At 50.3% G+C, this 24,817-nt stretch overlaps 2 protein-coding genes across 18 annotated transcripts in view; one reads left to right on the top strand and one right to left on the bottom strand.

Annotated features, from left to right (window-relative positions):
* The first annotated feature begins 70 nt into the window (after positions 1-70).
* Positions 71-17,784, top strand: DHX38 (DEAH-box helicase 38). 3 transcript variants are annotated; one of them, XM_019757074.3, is made up of 27 exons: positions 71-326; positions 2,373-2,709; positions 3,071-3,258; positions 3,924-4,025; positions 4,531-4,678; positions 4,835-4,953; positions 5,120-5,196; positions 5,707-5,862; positions 6,396-6,557; positions 6,740-6,847; positions 7,176-7,288; positions 8,424-8,561; positions 8,947-9,133; positions 9,282-9,467; positions 9,847-9,987; positions 10,323-10,433; positions 10,524-10,640; positions 10,821-10,928; positions 11,330-11,442; positions 12,210-12,418; positions 12,527-12,681; positions 13,110-13,265; positions 13,364-13,498; positions 13,700-13,825; positions 14,339-14,434; positions 15,831-15,952; positions 17,317-17,784. In XM_019757074.3, exons 2-27 carry the CDS (start codon positions 2,387-2,389, stop codon positions 17,399-17,401), a joined length of 3,681 nt encoding a protein of 1,226 aa, XP_019612633.2. In that variant the 5' UTR covers positions 71-326; positions 2,373-2,386; the 3' UTR covers positions 17,402-17,784. The 3 variants fall into 3 exon arrangements, with proteins under 3 accessions (XP_019612633.2, XP_019612641.2, XP_088656387.1); XM_019757082.3 differs by having other exon boundaries at positions 152-326; positions 2,370-2,709; XM_088800261.1 differs by lacking the exon at positions 71-326 and having other exon boundaries at positions 2,333-2,709.
* The window catches only part of PMFBP1 (polyamine modulated factor 1 binding protein 1), a 384,114-nt gene continuing 376,060 nt past the window's right edge, over positions 16,764-24,817 (bottom strand). For 11 of the 15 annotated variants that reach the window (XR_016022038.1, XR_016022042.1, XR_016022037.1 and 8 more), the window contains 5 exons: positions 24,205-24,308; positions 23,601-23,675; positions 21,188-21,426; positions 18,769-19,447; positions 18,516-18,649 (listed from right to left, as the gene is read on the bottom strand). Coding sequence is in view for 2 of the 15 variants with exons in the window: in XM_088800262.1 (XP_088656388.1) it covers positions 19,296-19,447; positions 21,188-21,426; positions 23,601-23,675; positions 24,205-24,308 (570 nt within the window). In the remaining 13 variants the exon portion in view is untranslated. The other 4 variants (XR_016022045.1, XM_088800262.1, XM_088800263.1 and 1 more) reach the window with 4 other exon arrangements.

Genomic DNA, 24,817 nt, shown 5'->3' on the forward strand with positions numbered 1-24,817 from the left:
GGCGGGGCCAGGTCTCTTAGGCTAAGTGTGATTGGTCGCAACGAGACTCGGAAGTGACTTTGATCAGAGTCCCAGAGTAAGGCACTCTAGCCTTGAGGAACCGGTCGCGTTATGTCCCATACTTGGAGCCAGGAACCAGCATTTTCCGGGTTGCTCTCTATGGTCTCTCTTTGGAAGGATAGAAGGAGCCGCACAAGGTATTATGGGACAGTAATGGCGGCTTTCAAGGTGTGGATTTTGGCTCTCTAAGGAGCGCTGAGGAAGAGCTAGTGGCGCCGGCGCCCCAGAATCTGGGACAGGAGGTCCCGAGAGTCGGGCTTGGTGAGGTGAGTGTCCTTTTCCCTTCCTGACCTGCCGTTCGCCAATCGTGGCGGCTCCAGGCAGCAGATATCGGTCCCTCGCTCAGGTTCGGGCCCTGGTTTGGGAAGTCTGGTTCCTGCCACCCAACTTGCCTTACTCATCCTAGGGATGCTGCGCAGGTCTGGCCTGGCCTGGCTTTTCTGTTTGTTCAGGTCAGATCCTGCTGCCCGGCGCGGCCTCACTGAGGTCCAGGGATGCTACTCGGGGGTCAACCGTGTACCCTTCCTTAAGGCCTCCGCGTTAGGCCACTCGCCGACGGACGCCGAGCCCAGTAGGGTTCCTTGTGTCTTCCTCCTCTCTGTCACGGCGGTATCTATCAGCTGATCTCCTCTACTAGAATGTTAACTCCAAAGGGTGCGGATTTTTGTCTGTTTTGTTCTCTGTTCAATCCCTGTTGCCCATAACAGCGATTGGCTCACAGACGCTGCTCAATATTTGTTGAAGGAGTAAATCCAGTTACTTTCTTCATTGTTTTTTTCGTAACCCTTTGTAGCTTCTTTGCCATTAATTCTTCTCCAGAATCCAACTCCTTAACTCCTTATTTGTTCTCAGCAGCTATGTAGTTAAATCCTGCTGTCTGACTCCTTGACCTGTGCTGCTGCAATCGTCCCTTGCTGTCTCTAGAAATGTTTCACTTCCTGTTTTCCTTTAATCAGTTTACATTCATTCATCCATTTATTCAAACGTTATTCAATGTTTATTCTGCTAGGCACTGAGTACAGACAGGCAAGGCTCTCTCTCCTGCATAGAATGGCATTCTAGGGGTGTAAATTCTAGTTCAGACTGCATCTGAGCAGAGCCTGTATATCTCTAACTTCCTGTTTAGATTTTCTCAAATGTGTACAGATGTCACCAATATGCAGCTTTCCCTTCTGTCTGCCTAATGGCATTTTTCAAAATGCAGCTCTTGTTCCTTTGTCCATAATATATGTCCAGTCTGTTTGGCAATATTCCTCTACTGAGCTGTGCATGTTAATTAGAGCTGGGCAGAACATTCTGGATTCTGGTGGTATACTACCTCTTGACAGTTCCTTTGCTTCACTGACTTGTTGGAATGAGGGGAATTATCCAAGCACCCAGAATGGTGTATCTTTATAAGTGGATGCTGTGAAATAGGAAGTAAAGAGGAATTTGTTGTAAGTGCTAGGAAATCCATTTTTTAACCTAGTGCTTCTCATCAGTATTTTTGGTGAACATGGATTGTTATTAAACAGATTTCGACTGCTGTGAGGTTAATTCTTTTCTACAAAACATAACTGGTCCCCCCCCCCAGACCCCACAAAACCACTAAAGTATGGATCATATGGATGGTACGTACACTTATACCCCAATATCTCTGCTGTATCTGTAGTTAAAGGGAGTGAGAAGTAGAAGAACTTGTGTAAAAAAATGGTGAGGGACCCAATTCAATATATAGGAGCACAGCAAATAATACAATGTAACAATTACATTTATGCAACTCTTTATGGTTTCAAAGATGTTTCACATACACTTTCTTGTTTGATTCTCACAATAACCCCATGGATCAGAGATAGCAGAAAGGATTTCCGTTTTACAGATAGAGAAATTATGCCCAACCAAAGATTAAGTTATTTGCTTACAGTCATACAAGTAGAAAATGTCAAGAGCCTGAATTCCAGTTGAGGTTTCTGACTTCAAATCTAATGGTGTTTCCCCTATGCTCCCTTCATAGATGCCATCATGTTTTAGTAAGTGTGCCACAGTGAGACGGGAGGATGATACTTGCTTGGGTCCTGGTGTTTGGGGTAGATGTGGCGTGTGTGTGTGTGTATATATCTCTGATGTGTTGCAGTGGGAGTAGGAGGGTCTTTTGAGATTATCAGTGACTTGATGGAAAGGTCTTAGCAAGAGGTGCTAAAGAAATCCTGGTTTTAAGGGGGAGGCTAACCCCCTAAAGATACCTACAACTATAGTTATCTTGGGATACAGCAAAACCAAGCCCTCTCCCTCTTATGTCCAATACAAAATGGTTTGTCTTCCTTCTGGAGAAGTCCCGGAACCTGTCATGGAGGACACCAGTGAGGAGACCTCGATCCATAGATTGGAAGGCACTGATCTGGACACTCAGGTTGGCGGTCTTATTTGCAAGACCAAAAGTGCAGCCAGCGAGCAGCATGTGTTCAAGGCCCCTGCTCCCCGCCCTTCCTTGCTGGGACTGGACTTGTTGGCTTCCCTGAAACGGAGGGAGCGAGAGGAGAAAGATGATGGGGAGGACAAGAAGAAGTCCAGAGTCTCTTCCTACAAGGACTGGGAAGAGAGCAAGGATGACCAGAAGGATGCTGAGGAGGAGAGCAATGACCAGGCTGGCCGAAGCAGCCGAAAAGACAGGTAAAGGCTTTCGGGTGGTTGGACCCAAAGGGAATGAAAATGGAGGCCAGAAAATAATGTCCCACGTTTATCGCTCAGTTTTCTTGTTGGACATGGAGAGCTTTATGATTGTATTATGGTTCTTTAATACTGAGTGTAAATAGGAATTGTATTTTCTTCAGATTTGTGGGAACATTCAAAGGAGATTAAAGAGTAGATACTGGAGATTAGAAATGCTTTGGGTTGTTGCCATATGTATGCTTGCAGTACCGGGGGGATAAAATGGAAAAGGATGGGTCACTTGTTTGGCACAGCTAAAGGTTTGGGGGCAGGGGTTTTCTCCTATGAAGAGTCCCTTTACCAGTTGCCCTCCCTGTTGCAGACATTATCGATCTGCTCGGGTAGAGACTCCATCCCATCCTGGTGGTGTGAGTGAGGAGTTCTGGGAACGTAGTCGGCAGAGAGAGCGGGAGAGGCGGGAACATGGTGTCTATGCCTCCTCCAAAGAAGAAAAGGATCGGAAAAAGGAGAGATCGCGGGATCGAGACGGTGACCGCAAGAGAGACAGAGGTAAACTGCCCAGCGTAGTTCCTGCAGCCCTTTAAACATTTGAATTAAAATGCTAGCCTCTTTCCTGTTACAGCAGTTTTTGTGACGCCCATTAAAAGGGGGAGCCCTATTTGTATAATGTCGTTCTGGTTGGTTTTGACCCTGTTGGCTGGGAATAGCAGGCAGTTTAGGGACTTACTTGCAACATAGCTGCTTTGCTTGAGTGTGTGGTCCTTGTTTTATTATGAAACTTGGTGGTAAAGTTGATAATGGGTAATATGTCCAGGAAACCAGAGTTTACAGTAGTGTTGGTGATAGAGAAAGGACAGTGCTATGGAGCAAAGCCAGGCATAAAATCCAACACTGGCCTTGCTCAGTATTAAGTTTTATAGCTTATAGACTAGCAGCTATTAAACAGCTATTCACTATAGACTTGTAACTATTCTTTTTTGAATTCTTGCAGGAAACTAACTGTTACTGTGAGTTTGAAACTTGCTAGCCAGTAACTATTTTTTCCCCTTGAAAGAATGGGGATATGTGAGTGTCAGGAGCCCATGGATCGCATTAGAGCAGTGCAGGTTGCACCTGTGAGTGAGTGGGAAGGCCTGTCCTTTCTCTAGGGTGAAGATGGGTGGAAACTGGGACGGGACACATGTTTTCTAAGCGCTGTGTGCGATTCATGACAGATGAGCGGGATAGAAGCAGGCACAGCAGCAGATCGGAGCGAGATGGGGGGTCAGAGCGCAGCAGAAGAAATGAACCGGAGAGTCCGCGACACCGACCTAAAGGTAGACTGAGCCGTTGGCTGGTGAGGGGTCAAGTGTATAAAAGGCAGTGGGATTGCTGTGGGGAGTCAGAGTTCCTGATTCCACCATGAACTTGGAGTAGTTGGTTCTGAGTCAGGTGGGAAGGCCCTGGACCTCTCTTTCAAGATGGATATCCTCCTTTAAGGTGACGAGCCAGTTTACTGAATAGCCAGTTTTCCAAATAGCAGGAAAGAATAGGGAGCTGGGGAGCAGAAGAAGGATTTATTAAAAAGAATTACTTCTGTTCTAAAGGGGTATGCTTGCAGAGATAAACTGGATATTCCTGAAATGTTATAAATACAGATGAAAACTGGACCATCACAATTCAGATACCTTTAAAAACTGTCAGAACTATCTTATCCATTACAAATAGGTACAGAATTTATAAATAGTAAAATAAACTTGGGAAATTGACTTGGCTAATAGTTCTAGCACCATGTCCTGGTTAAGTTAGATGTTTCCTATGGATGTTCTTTTGTGGCCCCAGATGCAGCCACCCCTTCAAGGTCTACCTGGGAGGAAGAGGACAGTGGCTATGGCTCCTCACGGCGCTCGCAGTGGGAATCGCCCTCCCCAACACCTTCCTATCGAGATTCTGAGCGGGGCCATCGGTCTTCCAGTCGAGATCGCGATAGGTGATGTTCTGGGCAGAGCAGTCCCGTTTCTCTTGGTGGGTGGCATGGGTGGACGTGAGGAGGGCAAAGGAACCTGGGCTGGGAGAGCAGATGGTGCCTGGGGAACATGTCTCAGCTTAGGGACCGTTTAGTGATGCCAGTTATACTGTTCCCCAGGTCTGTGAGGAGCAAGTACTCAGACGACACACCTCTGCCAACCCCATCCTACAAATACAACGAGTGGGCGGATGACAGAAGACACCTGGGGTCTACTCCGCGTCTGTCCAGGGGCCGAGGTAAGGCAGGGTGGGAGGAAGAGGCAGGGAGGCAGGGCCGCTCACGTTGGTGAGGCTGAGCAAAGCTGTGCTCTTCTGGAGCTCTGCAGCTTTGCAGGTCTGGTGGTGGCCACTGGAGTGAGCTGGGGTCGTATGGACTGACCTGTTGCTGTGTGTTCTCCTTCAGGAAGACGTGAGGATGGCGAAGAAGGAATTTCTTTTGACACAGAAGAGGAGCGGCAGCAATGGGAGGATGACCAGAGGGTAAAAACTTCACGTCTTCGAGGGGCTAAATGAGGGAGGGTGGCCATCCATTGGCAAATGAGTGATAGGAGGTGTCAGAAAACAAGGATGACGAGTGACTCCTGTGGACTTTGATGAGGGCGGTTAACACTGCACAATCTCCGGGAAGCTGAGCCCTGTTCCTCCCGAAGCCCTGGAATCTCTTTCCAGAGGCACAGGCTCCACGATGAAACTTCTCACCTAATGCGAGTCAGACCTAACTTTTCTAGTTACGTGTTGGTGCCACCATGTGGTAAATCTGAGAAGTGCTGTCACAATGGCTGCCGTACAATCTCACCTATAGAAAGTCAGCCACTGTAGTTCTCCTCGAGATGGCTCCTCTTAGAACAGGTGGCATCCTGCACCTCTCACCAGGGCTGTTCATTCCTCTGCACCAGTGACTTCTCACCAAGCACCTCCTCCCCTTCTGGCACGTCCTGTGCATAAAATTGCTCTGTCCCTTGTTCTCATTGCGGTGTCTCTGTTCTGTAGCAAGCTGACCGGGACTGGTACATGATGGATGAGGGATATGACGAGTTCCACAATCCCCTGGCCTACTCGTCCGAGGACTATGTGAGGAGACGGGAGCAGCACCTGCATAAACAGAAGCAGAAGCGCATTTCAGCCCAGCGGAGACAGATCAATGAGGTGAGGCTGCCTGCAGGGGGTTGGAGCAGATTCAGCTGGCGTGGGGGGCAGGTTGTGTGCATGTGCTGACATCACAGCGCCTCCCCATTGCCGAAGGACCGCATTGAGCTGGAACTCTGGAGACAGAGGAGGGGTGGGCATGGAACTTTTCAGTAGCTTTTAAACAAAAACCCAACCCATACCTTCTCTCTTTTGTAGTACTTCCTTCCCAGGTACTGTTGATGGGAACTGGTAGGGTGGGACCTGGCTCTGTGGTCTGTATTCTTTGTGTCCCTGAGGAGGGCTGGGGACAGTCACCATTTGTGTGTCCATGTCAAGGTTCTGACGGAGGTAGAAAGTGCTGCTTTTTGGAAAAAGTACTGCAGCTGATTTGGGATCAGCGACTCTTCCAAGAAGGTGCAGGGTAGAGTCCTGTGACATCCTGTAGCCGCCATGGCCCTTCCTGCAGGATTGATGCATCGATTCGCCTGGCGCCCTTTCTGGACGACTTCTCGGCTGCATTGTGAGTGTCGTTCTCCGTTGTGTCCGTGCAGGATAACGAGCGCTGGGAGACCAACCGCATGCTGACCAGCGGGGTGGTCCATCGGCTGGAGGTGGACGAGGACTTTGAGGAGGACAGCGCGGCCAAGGTGCATCTGATGGTGCACAACCTGGTGCCGCCCTTCCTGGACGGGCGCATCGTCTTCACCAAGCAGGTGAGCTTCCTGCGTGGCCCCAGAGAAGAGGGCTCAGAACGGCCTGAGGTGGAAACGGGAAGAGCAAGAAAGGAAGGGGGGAAAGGGCCCACCCCTTTCATTTACTAGGCCTGTTGTGAAATGGACCTTCTGGTTGAGATTAATGATCAATGGGGACCCTCTCTGTCCTCAACCTCCTGCAGCCAGAGCCTGTGATTCCAGTCAAGGACGCCACTTCTGACCTGGCCATCATTGCGCGAAAAGGCAGTCAAACTGTGCGGAAGCACAGGGAGCAAAAGGAACGCAAGAAGGTTGGTTTCTTGTCACCTGGGGCTGGGGAGCATGTGTATATTTTCTTTTCTTCTCCTTTTTAAAAATCAGTCGACCTCACAGGTAGGGTTCCTATTGGAAGTTAGAGGACACTTGCAGAGCAAGAACCGGCCCTTGGAGGAGGCCATTGCGTTCTTCCAGCAGGGCCTCGGTTAGGACAGCCAGGGCCCGGGGCTTTGACGACTGGGACGCACACTCGGTGCCATCGCTGCCTGGCTAGAGGAAGCCTGTTGTCAAATGAGACTCATTTTCTATTGACCACAGATGTGTCACAGGACGGAGTGGACTTACCTCTTTTGTTTTCTGCAGGCTCAACACAAACACTGGGAACTGGCTGGAACCAAACTGGGAGATATAATGGGCGTCAAAAAAGAGGAAGAGCCGGACAAAGCTCTGACAGAAGATGGTAAAGTGGACTACAGGTAGGAACCTCGGCCAGCAGTGGGCCATCTCCAAAGACTGGGGCCCTCGCAGTGGAACTGACAGAATTCGTGGCTCGTGAATAGGACACTGATGTCACTCTGAGTCTTCTGGTCTCTTCTAGTCCCTTTCTTCTGGTCTCTTTTCTTCCAGCTTCATCTTATATTTAAGCCGGTGTTGGGTAATTGCTTATTACGATTCCCACATTGGGTAGGTGGCTGGACTCACATGTCCCTTGTAGTTCTCATCCTTTGCGTGCTCTGAAGTCCTACTGAACTGTCATCTGAGTAAATAATTCTCTGTACCCCTGTGAGAAGTGTGCCCAGTGAGAAGGCGGTACTATTGATCAGCCCTTGTTCCTCTCTAGTTATTTTAATCCCTTACGTGTTAATTGTTAGCTGACTAGGAGTGGCTGGGGAATTAGAAACAGGAAGCTTGACAGCGTGGGGTAAGTCTGACGGAGGGAAAGTCTTGGGAGGAGAGTGGGTGGAACATTGTGTGGACTAATGGAGCGCCGGCCTGGTATCTTTTTGCCATGGAGTCTTGGGAAACCACACAGTGCTTTTGAGATCTTGGGATGTGTACATGTGTCAGATATTTGAGTGCTTTCAGAAGAAGCTGTAGGTAAACATTAAGTCAGACTGTTCTCACAATTCTTTGAAGATGAAGTCTTACAGACTGAGTCATCATGTTAAGAGGAGGTCTGACCTTGGGCTTGACTCTGCAACCATGACTCCTCCTTTTAGCTCTTTAAGGGTTGTGCTGAAGTTGCCCAAGGGTATTCTGTGTAAGGTAATGATCTGGTGACTTCAGCCACTCTTCTGGCTGAGTGAACTCTTCGTAGGGCAGAGGATTCGCCCACTTGCTAATCTGTAACTCCTCTGAGCTGTATTTAGCTGTTTCACAGGGGTGCTTGGTGTGTGACAGACGACGGGTTCTGAGACAGCGGTTCCACTCCCTTAGGCTGGAGGAGATGAGAGGCCTCTCAGATCAACTGGTTTTTCTAGTGTCTTGAAGATTTATTGCATCTTGTTGAAATAGTTCTCATTCTTGGGTGTAGGAAGAAGGGCAGCAGCCCCAACAGGAAAGAAAACGTGGGAAATCGTGCAGGGTGCTTAGGCTGTCGTGTCTTCTCAGGACAGAGCAGAAGTTTGCGGATCACATGAAGAAAAAGAGTGAAGCCAGCAGTGAATTTGCAAAAAAGAAGTCAATTCTGGAGCAGAGGCAGTACCTGCCCATCTTTGCTGTGCAGCAAGAACTCCTCACTATTATCAGGTAATTCCGCTCCAGGGCCTGGGAATTCCAGTTCTGAATCTGTCATCCCCTTTGTCTCCTGCGTTTACTTGGTAACTCCTTTTCCTTTGGGCATTGCATCTGATGAGGAAGGGAAAGAATTTTTTTCTCTGACTGGGTGCCCTCGGCTACACTGTGTGAAATCAGCAAGAAGGCATCGTTTTGTTATGGTTCACTTGTTTAAACTTACCATCTTCTAGACATTTCAGGTGGTGTCTCAGTACAAGGCTTTTTCCTGAGGGAAATCCTTTTCTCTAAGCAGGTGTGCTCCTCAGATAGCCAGATGTGGGGAGAGCAGGTGGCAGTGTCTTCTTGGAGGTGGTCGTTTACTCTGGCTGATTCACCCTTTGCCTTGTCTCCCTTGTAGAGATAACAGCATCGTGATTGTGGTTGGGGAGACGGGGAGTGGGAAGACCACTCAGCTGACCCAGTACTTGCATGAAGATGGTTACACGGACTATGGGATGATTGGGTGTACCCAGCCCCGGCGAGTGGCAGCCATGTCAGTGGCCAAGAGAGTCAGCGAAGAGATGGGGGGAAACCTTGGCGAGGAGGTGAGTGGGCGTGAGGGCTGAGCTGTGTACTCATAACCTGGTAGCTTCCATCCATGTAAGCTGATCTGCTGAGGCCTGGACCCAGCATGGGGTGTGCCAGTGGCGAGCTGGTATCACAGCTTCTGAGCCATCTCCCTCTCACCTCCAGGTGGGTTATGCCATCCGCTTTGAAGACTGCACCTCGGAAAACACCTTGATCAAATACATGACTGACGGGATCCTGCTCCGAGAGTCCCTCCGGGAAGCAGACCTGGATCACTACAGTGCCATCATCATGGATGAGGCACACGAGCGCTCCCTGAACACCGACGTGCTCTTTGGGCTGCTGCGGGAGGTGAGGGCTGTGGTCCAGGCTCTGCGGGGGGCCTTTGACCAGCACACTGCCTGTACTTAGTGATCGCGGCTCTAGGTGGGTTGGGGTCTAGCCTGGGGAGGCTGAGGGGGTCTCTGTCAGGCCACAGTGTCCCCAGAGGCCTCCAGGTTGCTGGCTTCAGACTTGGATTATAGTTTACTCTGTTCTTGCTCAGCTGAGTGACTCACGGTTCTCTTGGCTGTGGCTGCACGGGTTTAGTTGTCAGGATTGTTACGCATCTGTGTGCCAGGTCGTCAGCTCTGGCTTCTGTTTCATTTGGGAATCATGTTGCTGAGACTGGAGGATGGAAGTCAAGGGTCCCAAACCTATGGGGAAGCCTCTGACTGACCTCTTCTCCTAGGTGGTAGCTCGGCGCTCAGACCTGAAGCTCATTGTCACGTCGGCCACTATGGATGCAGAGAAATTTGCTGCCTTTTTTGGGAATGTTCCCATCTTCCACATCCCTGGCCGTACCTTCCCTGTTGACATCCTCTTCAGCAAGGTACTGAGGCTTCCTACTTCTGAACTGCTCTCCAAGCCAGTTGGAGGTGCAGGGTACTGTGTAGGGAAATGTCTTGTGGGTATCGTGGGGCAGATGGGGCAGCCTGCAGCTCCGGCCTCGGAGACAAAGCACTGCTCTGGGTTTGCTTTTATGGTTTCTTCGGAGCAGAAATGCGGGGCCCAGGGAGGGCAGTCAGGCCCATCTAAAGGTGTGGCAGGCCTGAAAGCCCTGGCTCTCGCCCCAGACTGGTGACTGGGCCACCAGTGCCCAGAGGGGTGCCTGTCCTGCATTTCCCTTGACACGTCCCTCTGACGTGTCCCTGGCTGGTGTTGCAGACCCCGCAGGAGGATTACGTGGAGGCCGCAGTGAAGCAGTCCTTGCAGGTGCACCTGTCAGGAGCCCCCGGGGACATCCTCATCTTCATGCCTGGCCAGGAGGACATAGAGGTGTGTGCCTTGGCCGTGACCATGATGAGTGGCTGTGTCCTGGGTGGGAGAGTTTGGTGCTCCAGTGCCTCACGGTTGCTGTGTCCTCAGGTGACGTCAGACCAGATTGTGGAGCATCTGGAAGAACTAGAGAACGCGCCTGCCTTGGCTGTGCTGCCCATCTACTCCCAGCTGCCTTCTGACCTCCAGGCCAAAATCTTCCAGAAGGTATGACAGCAAGAACGTCTGTCCTGGGTCCCCACCTCTGGGTCCTTCTGGGTTCTCCCACAGGAGTACGAGAGCGCACGTGTTACTTTTCTGGCAGGGTGGGGTGTGTTCTTCCCCTGGGGGTTCTTTGCTACCTGAGTTGCCTATAGCCTTCCCTCCCTGTGTCCTGCCCGGCTGTAGGCTCCGGACGGCGTGCGGAAGTGTATCGTTGCCACCAACATTGCTGAGACATCTCTGACTGTCGACGGCATCATGTTTGTTATCGACTCTGGTTATTGCAAATTAAAGGTAAGGGAAGACACAGGCACCAGGGCCCTGGGCGCTCTCCCAGAGCTGACTCAGGGAGGCAGGCCCTGGGTCGTCAGCCTCCGACAAGGGATGGGTATGGAAGTGGTGGTGGCAGTAAGAGGTTGACACTTATTGAGTGCCGAACTTGCTATGTTCTTGATTCATTTAATCCTTGTGATAACTTGATGAGGTAGGAAATTGAAATAATTCAGAGATCATGGAGCAGCTGCTTAATGGGAAATTTCGTGAGGTTCCTGGCTCCACACGGATGGCTGCCTGTATTGCTAAGACACTTGGCTGTGCAATGTGTAGTAACTAGGATGTGCTTTGTCTCAAGGCCGCCTCCCTTGTCCTTTCCCCCCTCACTGTGTCCTTACTCAGCTCTTTGCTGCCCCTGGTAGGTCTTCAACCCCAGGATTGGCATGGATGCTCTGCAGATCTACCCCATCAGCCAGGCCAATGCCAACCAGCGGTCGGGGCGAGCCGGCAGGACGGGCCCAGGTCAGTGTTTCAGGTAGGAGCCCTGTGCCAGCCTGCTTTCCGGGGCGGCGCTGGGATTGCTGAGTGTGGGGCCTGGGCTGGGCTGGGTGGAGTCGACTGATTCAGCAGAGGGGTGCGGGCCCTAGAGCTGATCTCCGAGGCTGGGGACCGACGGTGAGGCTGTCACTTGTTGGTCCTCTCCTCACATGCCGCTGAGTGGAAGAAGTAGCCTTTCCAGGTAGCTCTCAGGGCCGAGTGGCCTTGGGTTTTAGGCTGACCGACATGGAATGTACTTGCAGTAGACTAATAATGACAGTGTGTCTTCCCTCAGGATCAATCTGAAAAAGTCACATCATCGTGTTTGTTTATGTTTACTTCTCCAATTATTCTATCTTTTTGTTCTGATTTTTAAAAATAATGTATCCACTATAGAAATTCAGAGAATGCAGAAAACTGTAAAGCAAATAAAACCCAGCAATAGTTCTAGTCCCAGGCGCACTGGTGTCAGAAATGAAATAAGCACGTAGGAGACTAGCAGAAGAGGGAACCGGCAGGACTGAGTTTTGAATAGGTGGACATTTGCGATTCAGAGAAAGGGGGAAGTGAGGGAATAAGTGAGCAGTTCCCCTTCGTCTCTGTGACTTGCGTCTGTCCTGGCTGTTCTGGGGTGCACGTGCAGTGGGAACCTAGATAGCGTGGCTCGTCTGCCGCAGTGACCCGCGTAGGCAGCCCGGCGCGCCTGACAGCCCCAGCAGGCCGTGTGGTGGGTGGTGCAGCAGGACTCGGTCTTCTCCCTGGCAGGCTCTACACCCAGAGCGCCTACAAGAACGAGCTGCTCACCACCACGGTGCCCGAGATCCAGCGGACCAACCTGGCCAATGTGGTGCTGCTGCTCAAGTCCCTGGGGGTACAGGACCTGCTGCAGTTCCACTTCATGGACCCGCCGCCGGAGGACAACATGCTCAACTCCATGTACCAGCTCTGGATCCTCGGGGCCCTGGACAACACAGGTGCTGCGGCCCCGGAAGCCGGCCAGGGCCCCGTGGGCTTGGGCTCCTGGGCTTTCTCCCTCTTCCTGCACAGCTTGGTGAACGTCTGGATTTGCTCTTCTCTCCTAGGCGGTCTGACCTCGACTGGGCGGCTGATGGTGGAGTTCCCGCTAGACCCAGCCCTGTCCAAGATGCTCATCGTATCCTGTGACATGGGCTGCAGCTCTGAGATCCTGCTCATTGTCTCCATGCTCTCGGTCCCAGCCATCTTCTACAGGCCCAAGGTGGGGCCCGGCGTCCAGCTCTCCTTTCTTCCCAGAAGCCTCAGGGGGAGTTATGGGCGCGGGGAAGGATTAGAGAGGGCGGTCATTTCTCTCCGCATTAAAAAGGAATGGAGGGATAGGAATTAAAGTTTCCAAAGAATGATTTTGCTGTTTTCTGTTAAGCAGGTTGGGGTACTGGGGGAAAGGATAGGCTAGATCAGTGCTTCGTAGGGAGTGTTTGGACATTTTTTGTCTTCTAGTATGGTTGTACCTGAACCCTCCATTTTAGAATATTTTATTATAAACTACTTTATATTTCATATATTGTTAAGGCACTCACTGGTGTGCTTGGAGTTTTGTGTATTGGCAGGTGATAGTAAGAGAACCTCCAGACTCTCCTCTGTGGGCCTGGACTCCCCTGTGCTGAGAGGTCCCCTTTTCCTCCCTAGGGCCGAGAGGAGGAGAGTGATCAAATCCGGGAGAAGTTTGCTGTCCCCGAGAGTGATCATTTGACCTACCTGAATGTTTACCTGCAGTGGAAGAATAATAATTACTCTACCATCTGGTGTAATGATCATTTCATCCATGCCAAGGCCATGCGGAAGGTGGGGGCAGTGGCGCAGCTGAGCAGGCTGCCAGGGTGAGGGGTGGAAGGCATAGGAAGGGGAGGTCTCCATTCCTGCTCACCTGTGTCCTGCTCTAGGTCCGGGAGGTGCGGGCTCAACTCAAGGACATCATGGTGCAGCAGCGGATGAGCCTGGCTTCGTGTGGCACCGACTGGGACATCGTCAGAAAGTGTATCTGTGCTGCCTATTTCCACCAGGCAGCCAAGCTCAAGGTGAGCCCGTTGGAGCTGTGGCCCCTTCCTGGCCTGATACTGAGAAAGGGCAGAGTTCTTCCTTTCTCGTTGTGCAGTTCTGCAGGTCTGGGCTCCCCCCCCCACCCCCGCAAGCCTGTGTTAAGACTAGGAAGGAGCAGGGTAGCTGCCCAAATGAGCAGCGTTTTCCTGATGTGGCTGCCTGTTGTGTGTCTTCCCTAGGGAATAGGGGAGTACGTGAATATCCGCACAGGGATGCCCTGCCACCTGCACCCCACCAGCTCCCTCTTTGGAATGGGCTACACCCCAGACTACATAGTGTATCATGAGTTGGTCATGACCACCAAGGTGAGTCTTTTGCAAGGTGGACTGCATGACAGGCCCTCCTGGCTGGGCCAGGCCCCTTCACTGCTTTCCGGGATGAGCTTTGAGCTTGGGAGGCTTAGACCACATGTCTTGCTTTGAGGGGAATTGAGGATGGTTTTCAGTGGGAGGGGTTTGGAGAAACTTAAACGGAATTAACCTCTACAGTACAATGGTCTTGGCTGTGCCAGCAGGATTGTTTCCTATTTGCTGCCTGGGACAAGCAACTCCTTTTGGTGTCATCATGAGAAGGGTTTTCTGAGGGGCTGGGCCTTTTCTGTTCCATACTAACTAGGGAGTATTTTCTTAAGCATGGAATAATTTGGATGGGAGACGGAATTAAAATTCCCGTGTCTAAGGCTTTTCCCTGCTTTTAGCCTCACAGGGCTGTGGGGTAGGGTCTTTCCCACACAGCTCCTAACTGTGAGCCTGTCTGGGAAGGACAGCTGAAGGCGTGGCCCTTCTGTGACCACCGCTTTGTGCCCCTTGTGCCCGCAGGAGTACATGCAGTGTGTCACTGCTGTGGACGGAGAGTGGCTGGCGGAGCTGGGCCCCATGTTCTACAGCGTGAAACAGGCAGGAAAGTCGCGGCAGGTAAGGATCCTGCACTTTTATGGAGGTTCTGTTTGCCTGTGGGATCCATTTTCCCTCAGCCTGGTATTGAAGACGCATCATCATCTGACCTGACACGTTCCCCTTACCCCTCACCCCTCTTTATTTCTCTCTCCAACATCGTGACTGTGGCCCAGCTAGGCTGGTGTGTTTGATTTCTCCCCACCCACTCCAGTTACTTGGTCTGCCAAGCCTCTTTTAAAAAAACCATTATTGAAAAGCCCAAATATTTATAAAAGTGGAAAAAGCAGTATAATGAGCTACCATGAATTCATCACCTGGCTTCTAATTATTAACATTCTGCCAGTTCTGCCAACGTTCTGCCAGTTACTCTCACCCCCTTCCATACACATCCATTTTTCCCCGGAATATTTTAAAGCATGTCTCAGACATTGTGTTTTTTCATCCACAAATGAGTATGTGTCTCTAAAAGGACTTTTTAAAAATTAAAATGTAACGTCCTGACGTTACACACCAGAATTAATCCTTAATGTTACATAAGTCTCTAGTCCTTATTCAGATCTCACCTTTTATCTCAGAGATAACTTTTTATAATTGATTTGCTTGAATTAGCATTGAAATTTCAAATATTGAAATGTGTTATGTGTAGTAAGTCTTTTATTCTATAATAGGTTCTGGCCCCACCCCGTATGGCATTGACTTACTAGAGAAACCAGGTCATTGTGAAATGTCCCATGTTCTGTGTTGGGCCGATGGCTTCCTCAGGGTGTTAATGAGTGCCTTGATCCCGTGTGCTTTCTGTGAACTAGGAATTCATTTAAAGCCTTGATTAGTTTCAGGGTCAGCTGTGTGGGGCAAGGATGCACAAATGCACGAGGTGTTGTGAACTTCCTTTTAGACCCTGTCAGGAGGCACGTGAGGTCTGGTGGTCCCACCTTTGACAATGCTGCATTACAAATTCTCTACCTCCTACTCCACCTCCTCAGTCTTAGTGTCCGTCAGTGGCCTAGATCCATTATTTAGGGCTGCAGAATGTTGTGGGACTTTTGCTTCTCCCCTTCTCAGCATGGTCCTCCCCACACCGGGCCTGCACACATCTTCCTTATGTCTGGGCTTTCCAGCCAGATATAATATCTTCCCTATTTTCTGTACTTCCTGGCATAGTCATGAACTTGGTAAGGAAATACAAATACTTACCGAATTGAGCAGAGTGCTGAGGCTGACAGGGTTAGGATGGAATCGTCCAATGTCTGCCTTGAATCAGTGAGAAAAGCAGGCCCTGGCCTTGGTGCTGGGGCAGATGCCACGGGGCCGTGCCCACGGGAGCTGGTGTGGTCTACACAGCACCTGGCTTGCAGCAGGGAGATGGGTGCAGACAAGGCCTTCCCACCCACTGGTCCCTTTCTCTCTTCTGTAGGAGAACCGCCGGCGGGCCAAAGAGGAAGCCTCTGCCATGGAGGAGGAGATGGCACTGGCTGAGGAGCAGCTGCGAGCCCGGCGGCAGGAGCAGGAAAAGCGCAGCCCCCTGGGCAGTGTCAAGTGAGCTTTGGCCTTGGGACCCTGGGTGGGACGGAGCCCGCCCCTAGATGTCCCAGGGACCAGCCGGATGGGCTGGCTAGGCTCCATGCAGGGTCACGATTTAAGAGAAGTTGAATGTGTAGAGGCGAGCTGGTGACAGGAGTTGATAGTTGTCACGTGTGTGCACATGGCAGCGTTCTGGGCATACTTTCCAGAGGAAATTATGAGACTCTGTAAGTCCAGGTACTGTTGTCATGTTGTATTTGGGGCGTGAGGCGGACCGGAGTAGTAGGGTAGGTCTCACAGCTGAACCGACAGGCCAGGGCTTGGAAACCACATGGAGAGGGGAGGAGCACCTCGGACTTGTGTGGCGTTTGTGCTGATGTCGGAACTAGGTCGACCTTCACAGGGAAGGACAGTCCTCGCAATGCTGCCCTCCCTCAGACACCAGCTGAGGGCACCCCGCACTTCTGATCAACTTGTTACAGATTTGGGGATCCCTGTGGACTCCCTCAGGTTTAATTATTTGCTAGAACATCTCACAGAATTCAGGAATGTACCATACTTCTGGTTATAGTTTTATTATAGGAAAAGGATACAAATCATAACCAGCCAAGGGAGACATGCATAGCGTGAGGTTTGGGAGGGTCCCGTGTGCAAAGCTTCCATTGTCCTCAGGGCTGCCAGGGCTGCTTTCCCCCGCTGGCACACTGCCGTGTGACAGTTCACACAGTACTGCCAACAGGGACGCTCTCTGAGCTTCCATGCCCAATAGTTTTATTGGAGGTTTCAGACGTAGGCACGTAGATTGAATCAGCACCCATGTGGTTGATTCAGCCTCTTGTTCCCCTTCCCTCCCCAGAGACTGGGCTCAAAGTACAGCCCTCGAATCCATGGCTGGTTTTTCTGGCCAGGCAACCCCCAGTCCTGAGTCATCTCATTAGCACAAATCATCAGATGGTGGTCTCAGCCCCCCCCCCCACCCCCATGCCACTCCTCCCCGCCATGAATCAGAGACACTCGAATCCCTCAGGCTTTAGAGATTACCTCCCAAAAACTGGGGACGAAGGCCAGCCAGAGTCTGTGGCACAGCTGGGGTGGCAGCCTAGTGAGGTGGATGGAAGGCTACTCCAATAGTTCACCTCGGATCTATGAAAGGATACAACATTCCTTAGTGGGTAGCAGAACTAGGTGATACTTTCTCCTGCTCCCAGTCACAGACGGGGAATTCAGGGGCAGTGGAAATGTCTGGGGACAAGACCCTGCCCCGAAGCCTGCTCACACGCCAGTTGGAAAAAGCAAGGCCTCAGGCCCCTGGACCCGCTGTGCATCCTGGCTGGTGTGAGCAGCAGTGGGATTCCTAACCCCTCTTTTTGTGTCTCCAGATCTACAAAGATCTACACTCCAGGTCGGAAAGAGCAAGGGGAACCCATGACTCCTCGCCGCACCCCAGCCCGCTTTGGGCTATGAGCTGAGGCTGGAGCCCTAGGAGCCAGGTATTGAGTGGCTGGAGCACCTCAGGCCTGCTGACAAACCCTTTCATCTGTGTGCTTTCATCTGTGTACATGACGGCCCCTCAGGGAAGCTCCTGCTGAGGCCAAGCTCTGCCATAGAGGAAGTCGAGTTCCTCAGTGCAGGCGTGGGGCCGGGGCCGCAGAGCAGCTGAAAAGCTGCAAGAGGTGGCCGGACCCATCGTATCCAATACACTGTCCCCAGGCTGCTTGGTGTACAAATGACGACCATGACTTTTTTTTTTTTTTTTAAATTCTTGTGTAAAGCAGCAAAGCAGACCTAGAGGGAATTGTAATTTGGTTATAATTCAGGATTTGGAAATAAATTTATTATTTGTAAAATGTTATTGCATTTCTGACTGTTCCTCGTTCCCTTGCCACCCTAAATCACATAATGAAGAAAAGATTGCAGGACCCAACTTGACTTTCCTCAGGTGGGTCCTCCTAGAACCCTAGCTCGCCATGTTTCTGTTCTCCAGGCACTGCCTCTCAGAGGAGGGGTTGGCAGGGAAGGAGGATGGCCTGGGGCACCAGACCAAGCTCTGCGGGTGCCCAGCTGTTCCGAAGGCTGGTGGGTAGCCAGGAAGAGTGGGAGGCGAGTAGCCACGAAAGGCTATGTGTTGATGGAAAATAGTGTAAAATGTTCCTTATTGATTTTTATGTAAAAGATGATCCTTTGCTGGAATCACTAGTCTTGTTAAGCAGCCTCGTAAGTCTGCTGAGGTGACTTTGGGTATTTGGCCCTTTGTGTCACCCATGGTCCTTATTTTGTGAGTCCCTAGGTCGGGCTTCTGCCAGGTGTGTTGGCTGCAAGGTTCTGTGTTGGGGCTGAGTCATCGACAGGCTTGGGACTCTGAGGCTCGCGGATAGTGGCTCGCGCTCAATGAGCCCCGGGCACTGGGCTCACTGCTGACCTAGTTCCACTCCCTTCCTCACTCTGTTCCTGGGATTTGAATTTCCGTCTGCTGTAACTCAATATAAGTTAAAATTTAAGTCAATTTTATGGATGAGTTTGGGAGCCAGGCTCTATCAGCCAGCGCCAACTATATACCTCTACTTGCAATCCTTTTACCTCTAATCGCCTTTATTGGGAATGCAGGTGCAGTGAAGAGAGGGCTTCCGGAGTGGAGAGGGCTCTGGCTGCTTGCAGGGGAAGGCTTCTATCTTGGCCCTGGGTTGAAGGGCTAGGAGAAGGAGTCTACCTGCTCTGTGGAGAGAAGTAAGCTGGGTATGTGATCTATTTCCAGACGTCGGCTCGGGATGCAACAGAACAGGGAAAAGACTGCATTTATCACTAACAGGCCGTGACTTTGGTCACAAACTTACCTTCAGATCCTTTAGATAAGAAACATGAGGCCAGAGACGTTATGAAAACGATGCGTCCAATCCAACCTTCTATTTTAAAACAAGAATACTTGGCAAGGGACACTTGGCACACAGGGGTGCCACCAGATGAGTGGGGAGGCTCTCGCCCCCACAGAGGCAATACGCGAATCAGTTCTGGTTTCGGGACTTCTGCCAGACTCTGCACTTGGGTCTCCAATGTTTTCTTTTTAATTGCGGATCCTTTCCATTCAGATCCACCTTAAAAGTTCCTTCCAGCTTCCATACTCTGATTCTTACTGCCTTTTCCTCAGATAACTGACTCTTTCTAGAGGCACAAAAACATTTCTGTGACAGCAGCTCTGACGTGGATTCCTGAGACTGGCTTTCAGACTTCTTGGTGTGAGGGAACAGTGAGGCCGTAGAACTGGAAGTCTGTCCTGGGGTCCCTTGCCTTGCGCTCAGTCACATGCTTCTATCCAATGGTAACAGTGTTTTAGACACCTCAGAAATGTCAGCTGCTGAGGGTCTCAGGGTGAGATGGGCTCATCCTGGGGACCCCAGAGCTTGCTTCCCAGGCCGTTTACAGCAGGAGCTTCCTCAGTTGGGCTGCGTAGAGGGGGCTCAAAAGGCAACCTGGTGGTTCCAGGAGATTCCCTCTTCCCTTCGGTAAGGAAGTGGGCTGAAGGGGAGAAGAATTATACTCCGGGTGGGCAGAAGAGGTTCTGTTACACAGGATTCTGCGGGCCCCAGGTAGCAGAATCTGAGGGACAGCCTCTCACTGGGGGGCTGAAGCACTTATTTATAATTCCCTTGGCTAAGTCCTAGCTGTGTAATCATTTCTTTCTTTTTTTGTTATTTTTACAGCAGTTTTGCTCTCTACATATTCTAGAAAATATATCCTTATTCTAAACCAAATGGAGGAGACACAATGCACAGAGCATAAACACACAGGCTACACCCATGACAACAGAGACGACCAATGTGCCTGTCGCCCCCCGCTCACTGCACTTCTGGAATATGCCCGCCCGAGTCCCTGCAGGGGCATTCTGTGTAGCTATCAGCAGTGACCTTTCCTGGCCTTTGTTTGGCTGAGGAGGGAGGCAAGACTATTTAAGAATCACTACCAACTAATGGGTTTCTTCCTTCGCTTTTCCTTTTCTCCCACCCAGAAATACAAGTTCTTTCACTTCTTTCTCTTACTTTACCTTCGTAGCTATTTCTGTCAATTTCCTATAGACTAGACTAGAAATTCTAGACATGTAGTCAGTTTAACAAAATCCTACCACAATAAAATAGTTTAGCTGTCCTTGGAGTTGTTATAATGGAATTTCACTTGTACTGAGCTGGCTGGGGAGAAAAATAAAATTGTTAAAAGGAGGAATGGAATGTGGTGGCCAGGGAGAAAGCAGATGGCTCGCTCTCCCTCCTCCATTTGGAAAATGCATCACTTATTTCTCTTTCTTTTGGGCCTTACTTTCCTTTTTGAGGTTTTTAGATTTTTTTTCTTTTTAAATTCCAGACAGAGATGAAAAGAATAAAAGAGCTAATTATCTCTTGTTGGTTTAAAAACTAATGCAGAGGCTTTCTGTGGGAATTGTAACTCCCTATAAATGTGAAAGAGACCTATACCTATAGCATTAGAATGCAGAGGACACAGGGATGAACACATTGCTGGGGGCTCGAGGGGACAGCGATGTCGGCGAGACGCCAAGAGCTCACTGAGACTGCTGTGCTCATGTCTTTATTTTGGGATTCGGGCCTGAAGATGGTAGTATGATTCCAAAGCTCACTCCACTGCAGGAAGTGGACAAACAGTAGCACTTTGCACAATAGGCTGGGACCTTGATATGTTCCTATAAGAGCTGATCCAGGTCAAGAGAGAGTCCTCTGAAAAACATGCGTGGAAATGATGCTTGGGACAAGGCACTGATTCTAGCAATATGAGGAACCTGAGAAAACAGGGAGGAAATGACAGTTTTGATTTAAGGAGAAATTAATGAGGTGATTCCTTAAGGGCTAGCCTTGTGTCCAAGGTGGATTCGACTGTCTAGTCGGTGCCAGGGGACTGTGGGGTGCTTGTGCAGTTTCCAGAACACATTACAGGAGGGAGATACCTATTCTGCTTGTTCTGTTGTCCCCACAATTCCCCAAAAGGGACTGGACAGGGTAAGGGTGCCTGCGACATGAGGCACTCGGGTATCAGCAAAGATTCTTAGATCAGAACAATAAGCCTTGTCTACAGACAAGGAAACAACTATTTCTAGTCCAGAGTATTGAAGAAAAAGACCTGTTTTCTTTTCCCGATTTGAATTCCCAATCCAGTGATCTCTTGAAATACAACATCATGCTGTTATTTTTTGACCCCTGGGACTAAGGGACGACATCATAGTAAGTAGCCAAAGACAAACGGCAGACATACCTGAGCAGTGGGGCATCCTGATACACTTGGTGATGTCCACTCTTTGGCTCATGTCCTGGGTTATCCCCCTCCAGCCCAAGGTGCTGCACACTGTCCCCCTTTGTGTGGCCTCCATTTTGCTTGGGCTGAGGGCTTTGGTGCATAACCTTGGGTGCCCGGCTTTCAGCTTCTTCTCCTCTATCTCGGTCTTCAGCTTCTTGTTTTCCTGCTGCAGATGGACCATTACGTTGTGGAGTTGGCTGGGGGAGGAGAAGGAAGGACAGGTGGGTGTTTGGTCTGCTTCTGTTCCTTGGTTCCCCATTGGAAAGGACAGATAAAGGGGCCACAGGAAGGAGGGCTGTGGACGTCCAGTTCCTTCCAGAGCTGGCGTCTCACACATGTTCCGTGAAAATGGAGGCCTGGAAGAAGCCCAGGACTGGGGCTGGGATGGACCCAGAACCAGAACTCCTCCTCCACTGGGTCGTGTCAGCTCAGACCCTGTTTTCTTACCTGTTAGAGGAAGACAATTGAGTTTGATCTGCCTTCTGGGGTTCATATAAAAATCCAGTTTGACAAATGACAGAAATTTGATTGGAAGAGCCAGGAAGCTGTTACGAACAACTCTGATCACATGTCCTGTTTCTCATGGGTCAGAAACACTCTCCCTAATTCCGATGCTAAAGCCCAAGTTCCTTCACTTCCCTTTGCTGAAAGGTTGGGAACACGGGGATCCGACTCTGCTGAGAGCTTGGGTTAGTAACTTATCCCCACTTTACTGAAGAAATGGTGGCTGTGGTGTAGGTGAGGGAAAAGATAACAGCATAGCTCCTGTGGCTTAATCGATGGCACCTGTTCATGTGAATAACTGTATTTCTCCAAACCAACGCTGAGGGCAGTGGTGACGGTGGGCTCTGGAACCAGACTTCCTGAGTTGGAAGTTCTGGCTCTGCCACTTCCAACCATGGGTAAGTTTAACCTCTGAGTTTCTCTTTCCTCATCTGTAAATGGGGATTATAACTGCACCCAACTCGTGAGGTCTTATGAAGATTAAATAAGTTAATACATGTAAAGCATTTAGAACAGTGCCTCACATGTGTACATAAAAAATATTAGTGGAGCTATTATTATTTATTCAAAGATGGGTTTTCCTTCAAATAGGCTCAAGCACACTTGAGAAGGAGAACTACCTGGAACTTGGCACAATATAAGAAAAAGCCTAATGTTTTCTGTTACCCTCAGATTCTAACAATTTTTCTTTTAGTTAAACCCTTTTACAAAATATTTTTGTCTTAGTGAAAATTTTCATGTTTTTTTTTTTTTCTCCAAAGGAAATCAAATAGAGATTTTATCCTCAACTTCTCTTGGCATATGCTTTGTTCTCTTACTCACTATAAACCTGGCCCGAGTTGCAGACACCTCTTTCTTTGGAGCCCCTCACGTCATTACCATATGCCATTTGCCACCGGCCTTGCTGGTGGTGTCTTCGCCATACCTTATTCCCTGTCTCTCTGCCACTGTCTCTGGTCCACTCCTGTCAGCACCCCCGATGCCTTCAACATCCCCAACTTTCTATCCATGTTCTGGCCCCTCAGCTCCTATCTCCTTATTCCAATGACCCTGTCCTCTCCCGAGACCTCTCCCGAGATCAAATCCCAGGCTGAGCTTTCCACAAATGGCTGCCAGGTGTGCTGAGATGTTTCCACCCTTAGCTTAGGACTTGGGGCAGTTGCTGATTGGTCAATCCTGTCAAAACAAGCCCATCGTAGACCCTTCCAGTATGCCGAACAAATGTGGTCATTTTCTAAGTGTTCCCTGAAGCACTGCCCTAGAGCGTGTCATTACTTGTTACAATACCACCTTTGAAATCGCAGTTTTAGACCTCAGTACCTTCACCTCTGTTCCTGAACTTCTAACACTCCTCCCCTATCACATTCTCTGCTGACCCAGCTTTGACCATGAAAGTGAAACAAGGCCACAGGGGAGGGGAGAGCAATAAGGAGAAGGAACTAGGTTCCCAAATGACCACGTGGGACAGAGGAATCCCACCACCCTGGACTGCGCGTCTCCTAGAGATGCTCCATCTATGTTCCGTGTTCATTTGGAGATCTGTTACAGCAGCTTAGCCCCTCCCCTAATGTCTGCCTTTCAGTGCCCCTTCTCAGCATTTCTGACCTCGGAGAATCATAGAAGGTGACAGTGGGAAGGGACTTAGAGACTATTAACCCCATTTTATTGTGTAGGGAACTAAGACCCAAAGAGGTGAAGTGATGTGTCTAAGGTCACACAGATGCGGATAGGACTAGGGGTCTTTCCAAAGCCCCAGGCCTGTCCTGGGGTCTGATCTGCATACCCAGTGACAAAGCCAGCCCCGGCTCCTGGCTGACCCATCTACTTAGGGCCCGAGTGGCAGCCAGGATGGTGTGGGATGACTTACTCCTTTTCATCGGTCAGCTTGGCGATATATTTAACCTGTTCACGGAGCTTGTTTCCTAATTTCTCATTGGCGATCCTGTAATAAAAGCCACAAGAGAAGAGAGTTCCCAGACCCGTGTGAGCAAGAGCATAAGCTGGCTGCAGGGGACACTGGCTCTTCTCAGCAAGGCTTGTGCAGGGCCCCAGGCATCTGCTCATCACCGGTCCCCAGAGCTGGAGCCCTCCTGGCACCTGGCTTTTAAGAGGACACTCCATACACAACTGCCGTGCAAAATCACTGTCATCTCAGGTGAGCTCGAGGGCTCCAGGCACGGAAGCTGGACCCTGGGCTGATAAGAGATCTGCCCCTCGGTGAAGCCCCTATCGTGGAGCTGCTCCATGCCCACATCAGCAGGGCCTTCTGGACCTGTCTGAGGAGTCGAGGCCTTTCCATTTATCCCTGACCCCTGGGTGTGGGCTGAGAAGGGATCAGCTTCCCAGGAGGGCAGTGTGCACACGCGTGTGTGTGTGTGTGTGTGCATGTGACACTATTCTTTGGCACATGTGTGAGTCCTTAGTTCAGCCCAGGCCTTAGGACCCTGCCTTACATTTCCTTCCATCCTTACTTCTGCTCTTTTGCCCATTGTTCCATGTTGGTCATAATCTGATCATTCTCTTGGTGCAGCCTGCAGGTGTCTTTGGCCACTGACCGCTGGGGCAGGCAACAGGACTTTGGTACAAAAAGAAAAGGAGATGGTAAAAGGTGGGAGCACAGACCCGTCATGTCCCTACGCTCAAATCAGGCCTCTTCTCTCTTCCTGGGAGAAGAAACTGACTGCCCTCCAACCCGGAGTCCAGAGTTGGAATGGTGACAGCAGGACTCCACCTCTAGCAGTGTGGGTTGTACCCACACGAAAGTGACATCTTTGAGCCGGCACCATTATAGTAGACACAAAGTAGATTTGTACGCTTATAATAATGACTTTACAGGCCAAAGGCATTACAGTGCCTTCTAAAAGAGCCAATATGTTAACCCAATTTTTTAACAGATGGAAGAAAAAGTATCTTGAGGAAGGGATGCCTTTTTCTAATTGGAGCAAAGGCCCTGCGGCTACCCCAAGATATCCTGCGGCTTCCTGCCAGGAGCGTCACTCTCAGGGAGCAGGCGGGGCACGCCTGAGTTCTCTTAGCTGACTGTACTGCAGGGTAAGTGAGTGTGTCAGGATGGGCCCTGGAGCG

The sequence above is a fragment of the Rhinolophus sinicus genome, chromosome 8, assembly GCF_057876585.1.
Source record: "Rhinolophus sinicus isolate RSI-liver-muscle chromosome 8, RSI-T2T, whole genome shotgun sequence".
In the NCBI taxonomy this organism is placed as follows: domain Eukaryota; kingdom Metazoa; phylum Chordata; class Mammalia; order Chiroptera; family Rhinolophidae; genus Rhinolophus; species Rhinolophus sinicus.

What these genes read in the sequence shown, in the direction of transcription:
- DHX38 (XM_088800261.1), top strand. Translation starts at nt 2,348, where the DNA reads ATGGTTTGTCTTCCTTCTGGAGAAGTCCCGGAACCTGTCATGGAGGAC. An exon ending in AGTTGGTCATGACCACCAAG is followed by an intron (nt 13,826 to 14,338) that starts GTGAGTCTTTTG and finishes TTGTGCCCGCAG; the next exon opens with GAGTACATGCAGTGTGTCAC. An exon ending in AGCCCCCTGGGCAGTGTCAA is followed by an intron (nt 15,953 to 17,316) that starts GTGAGCTTTGGC and finishes TTGTGTCTCCAG; the next exon opens with ATCTACAAAGATCTACACTC.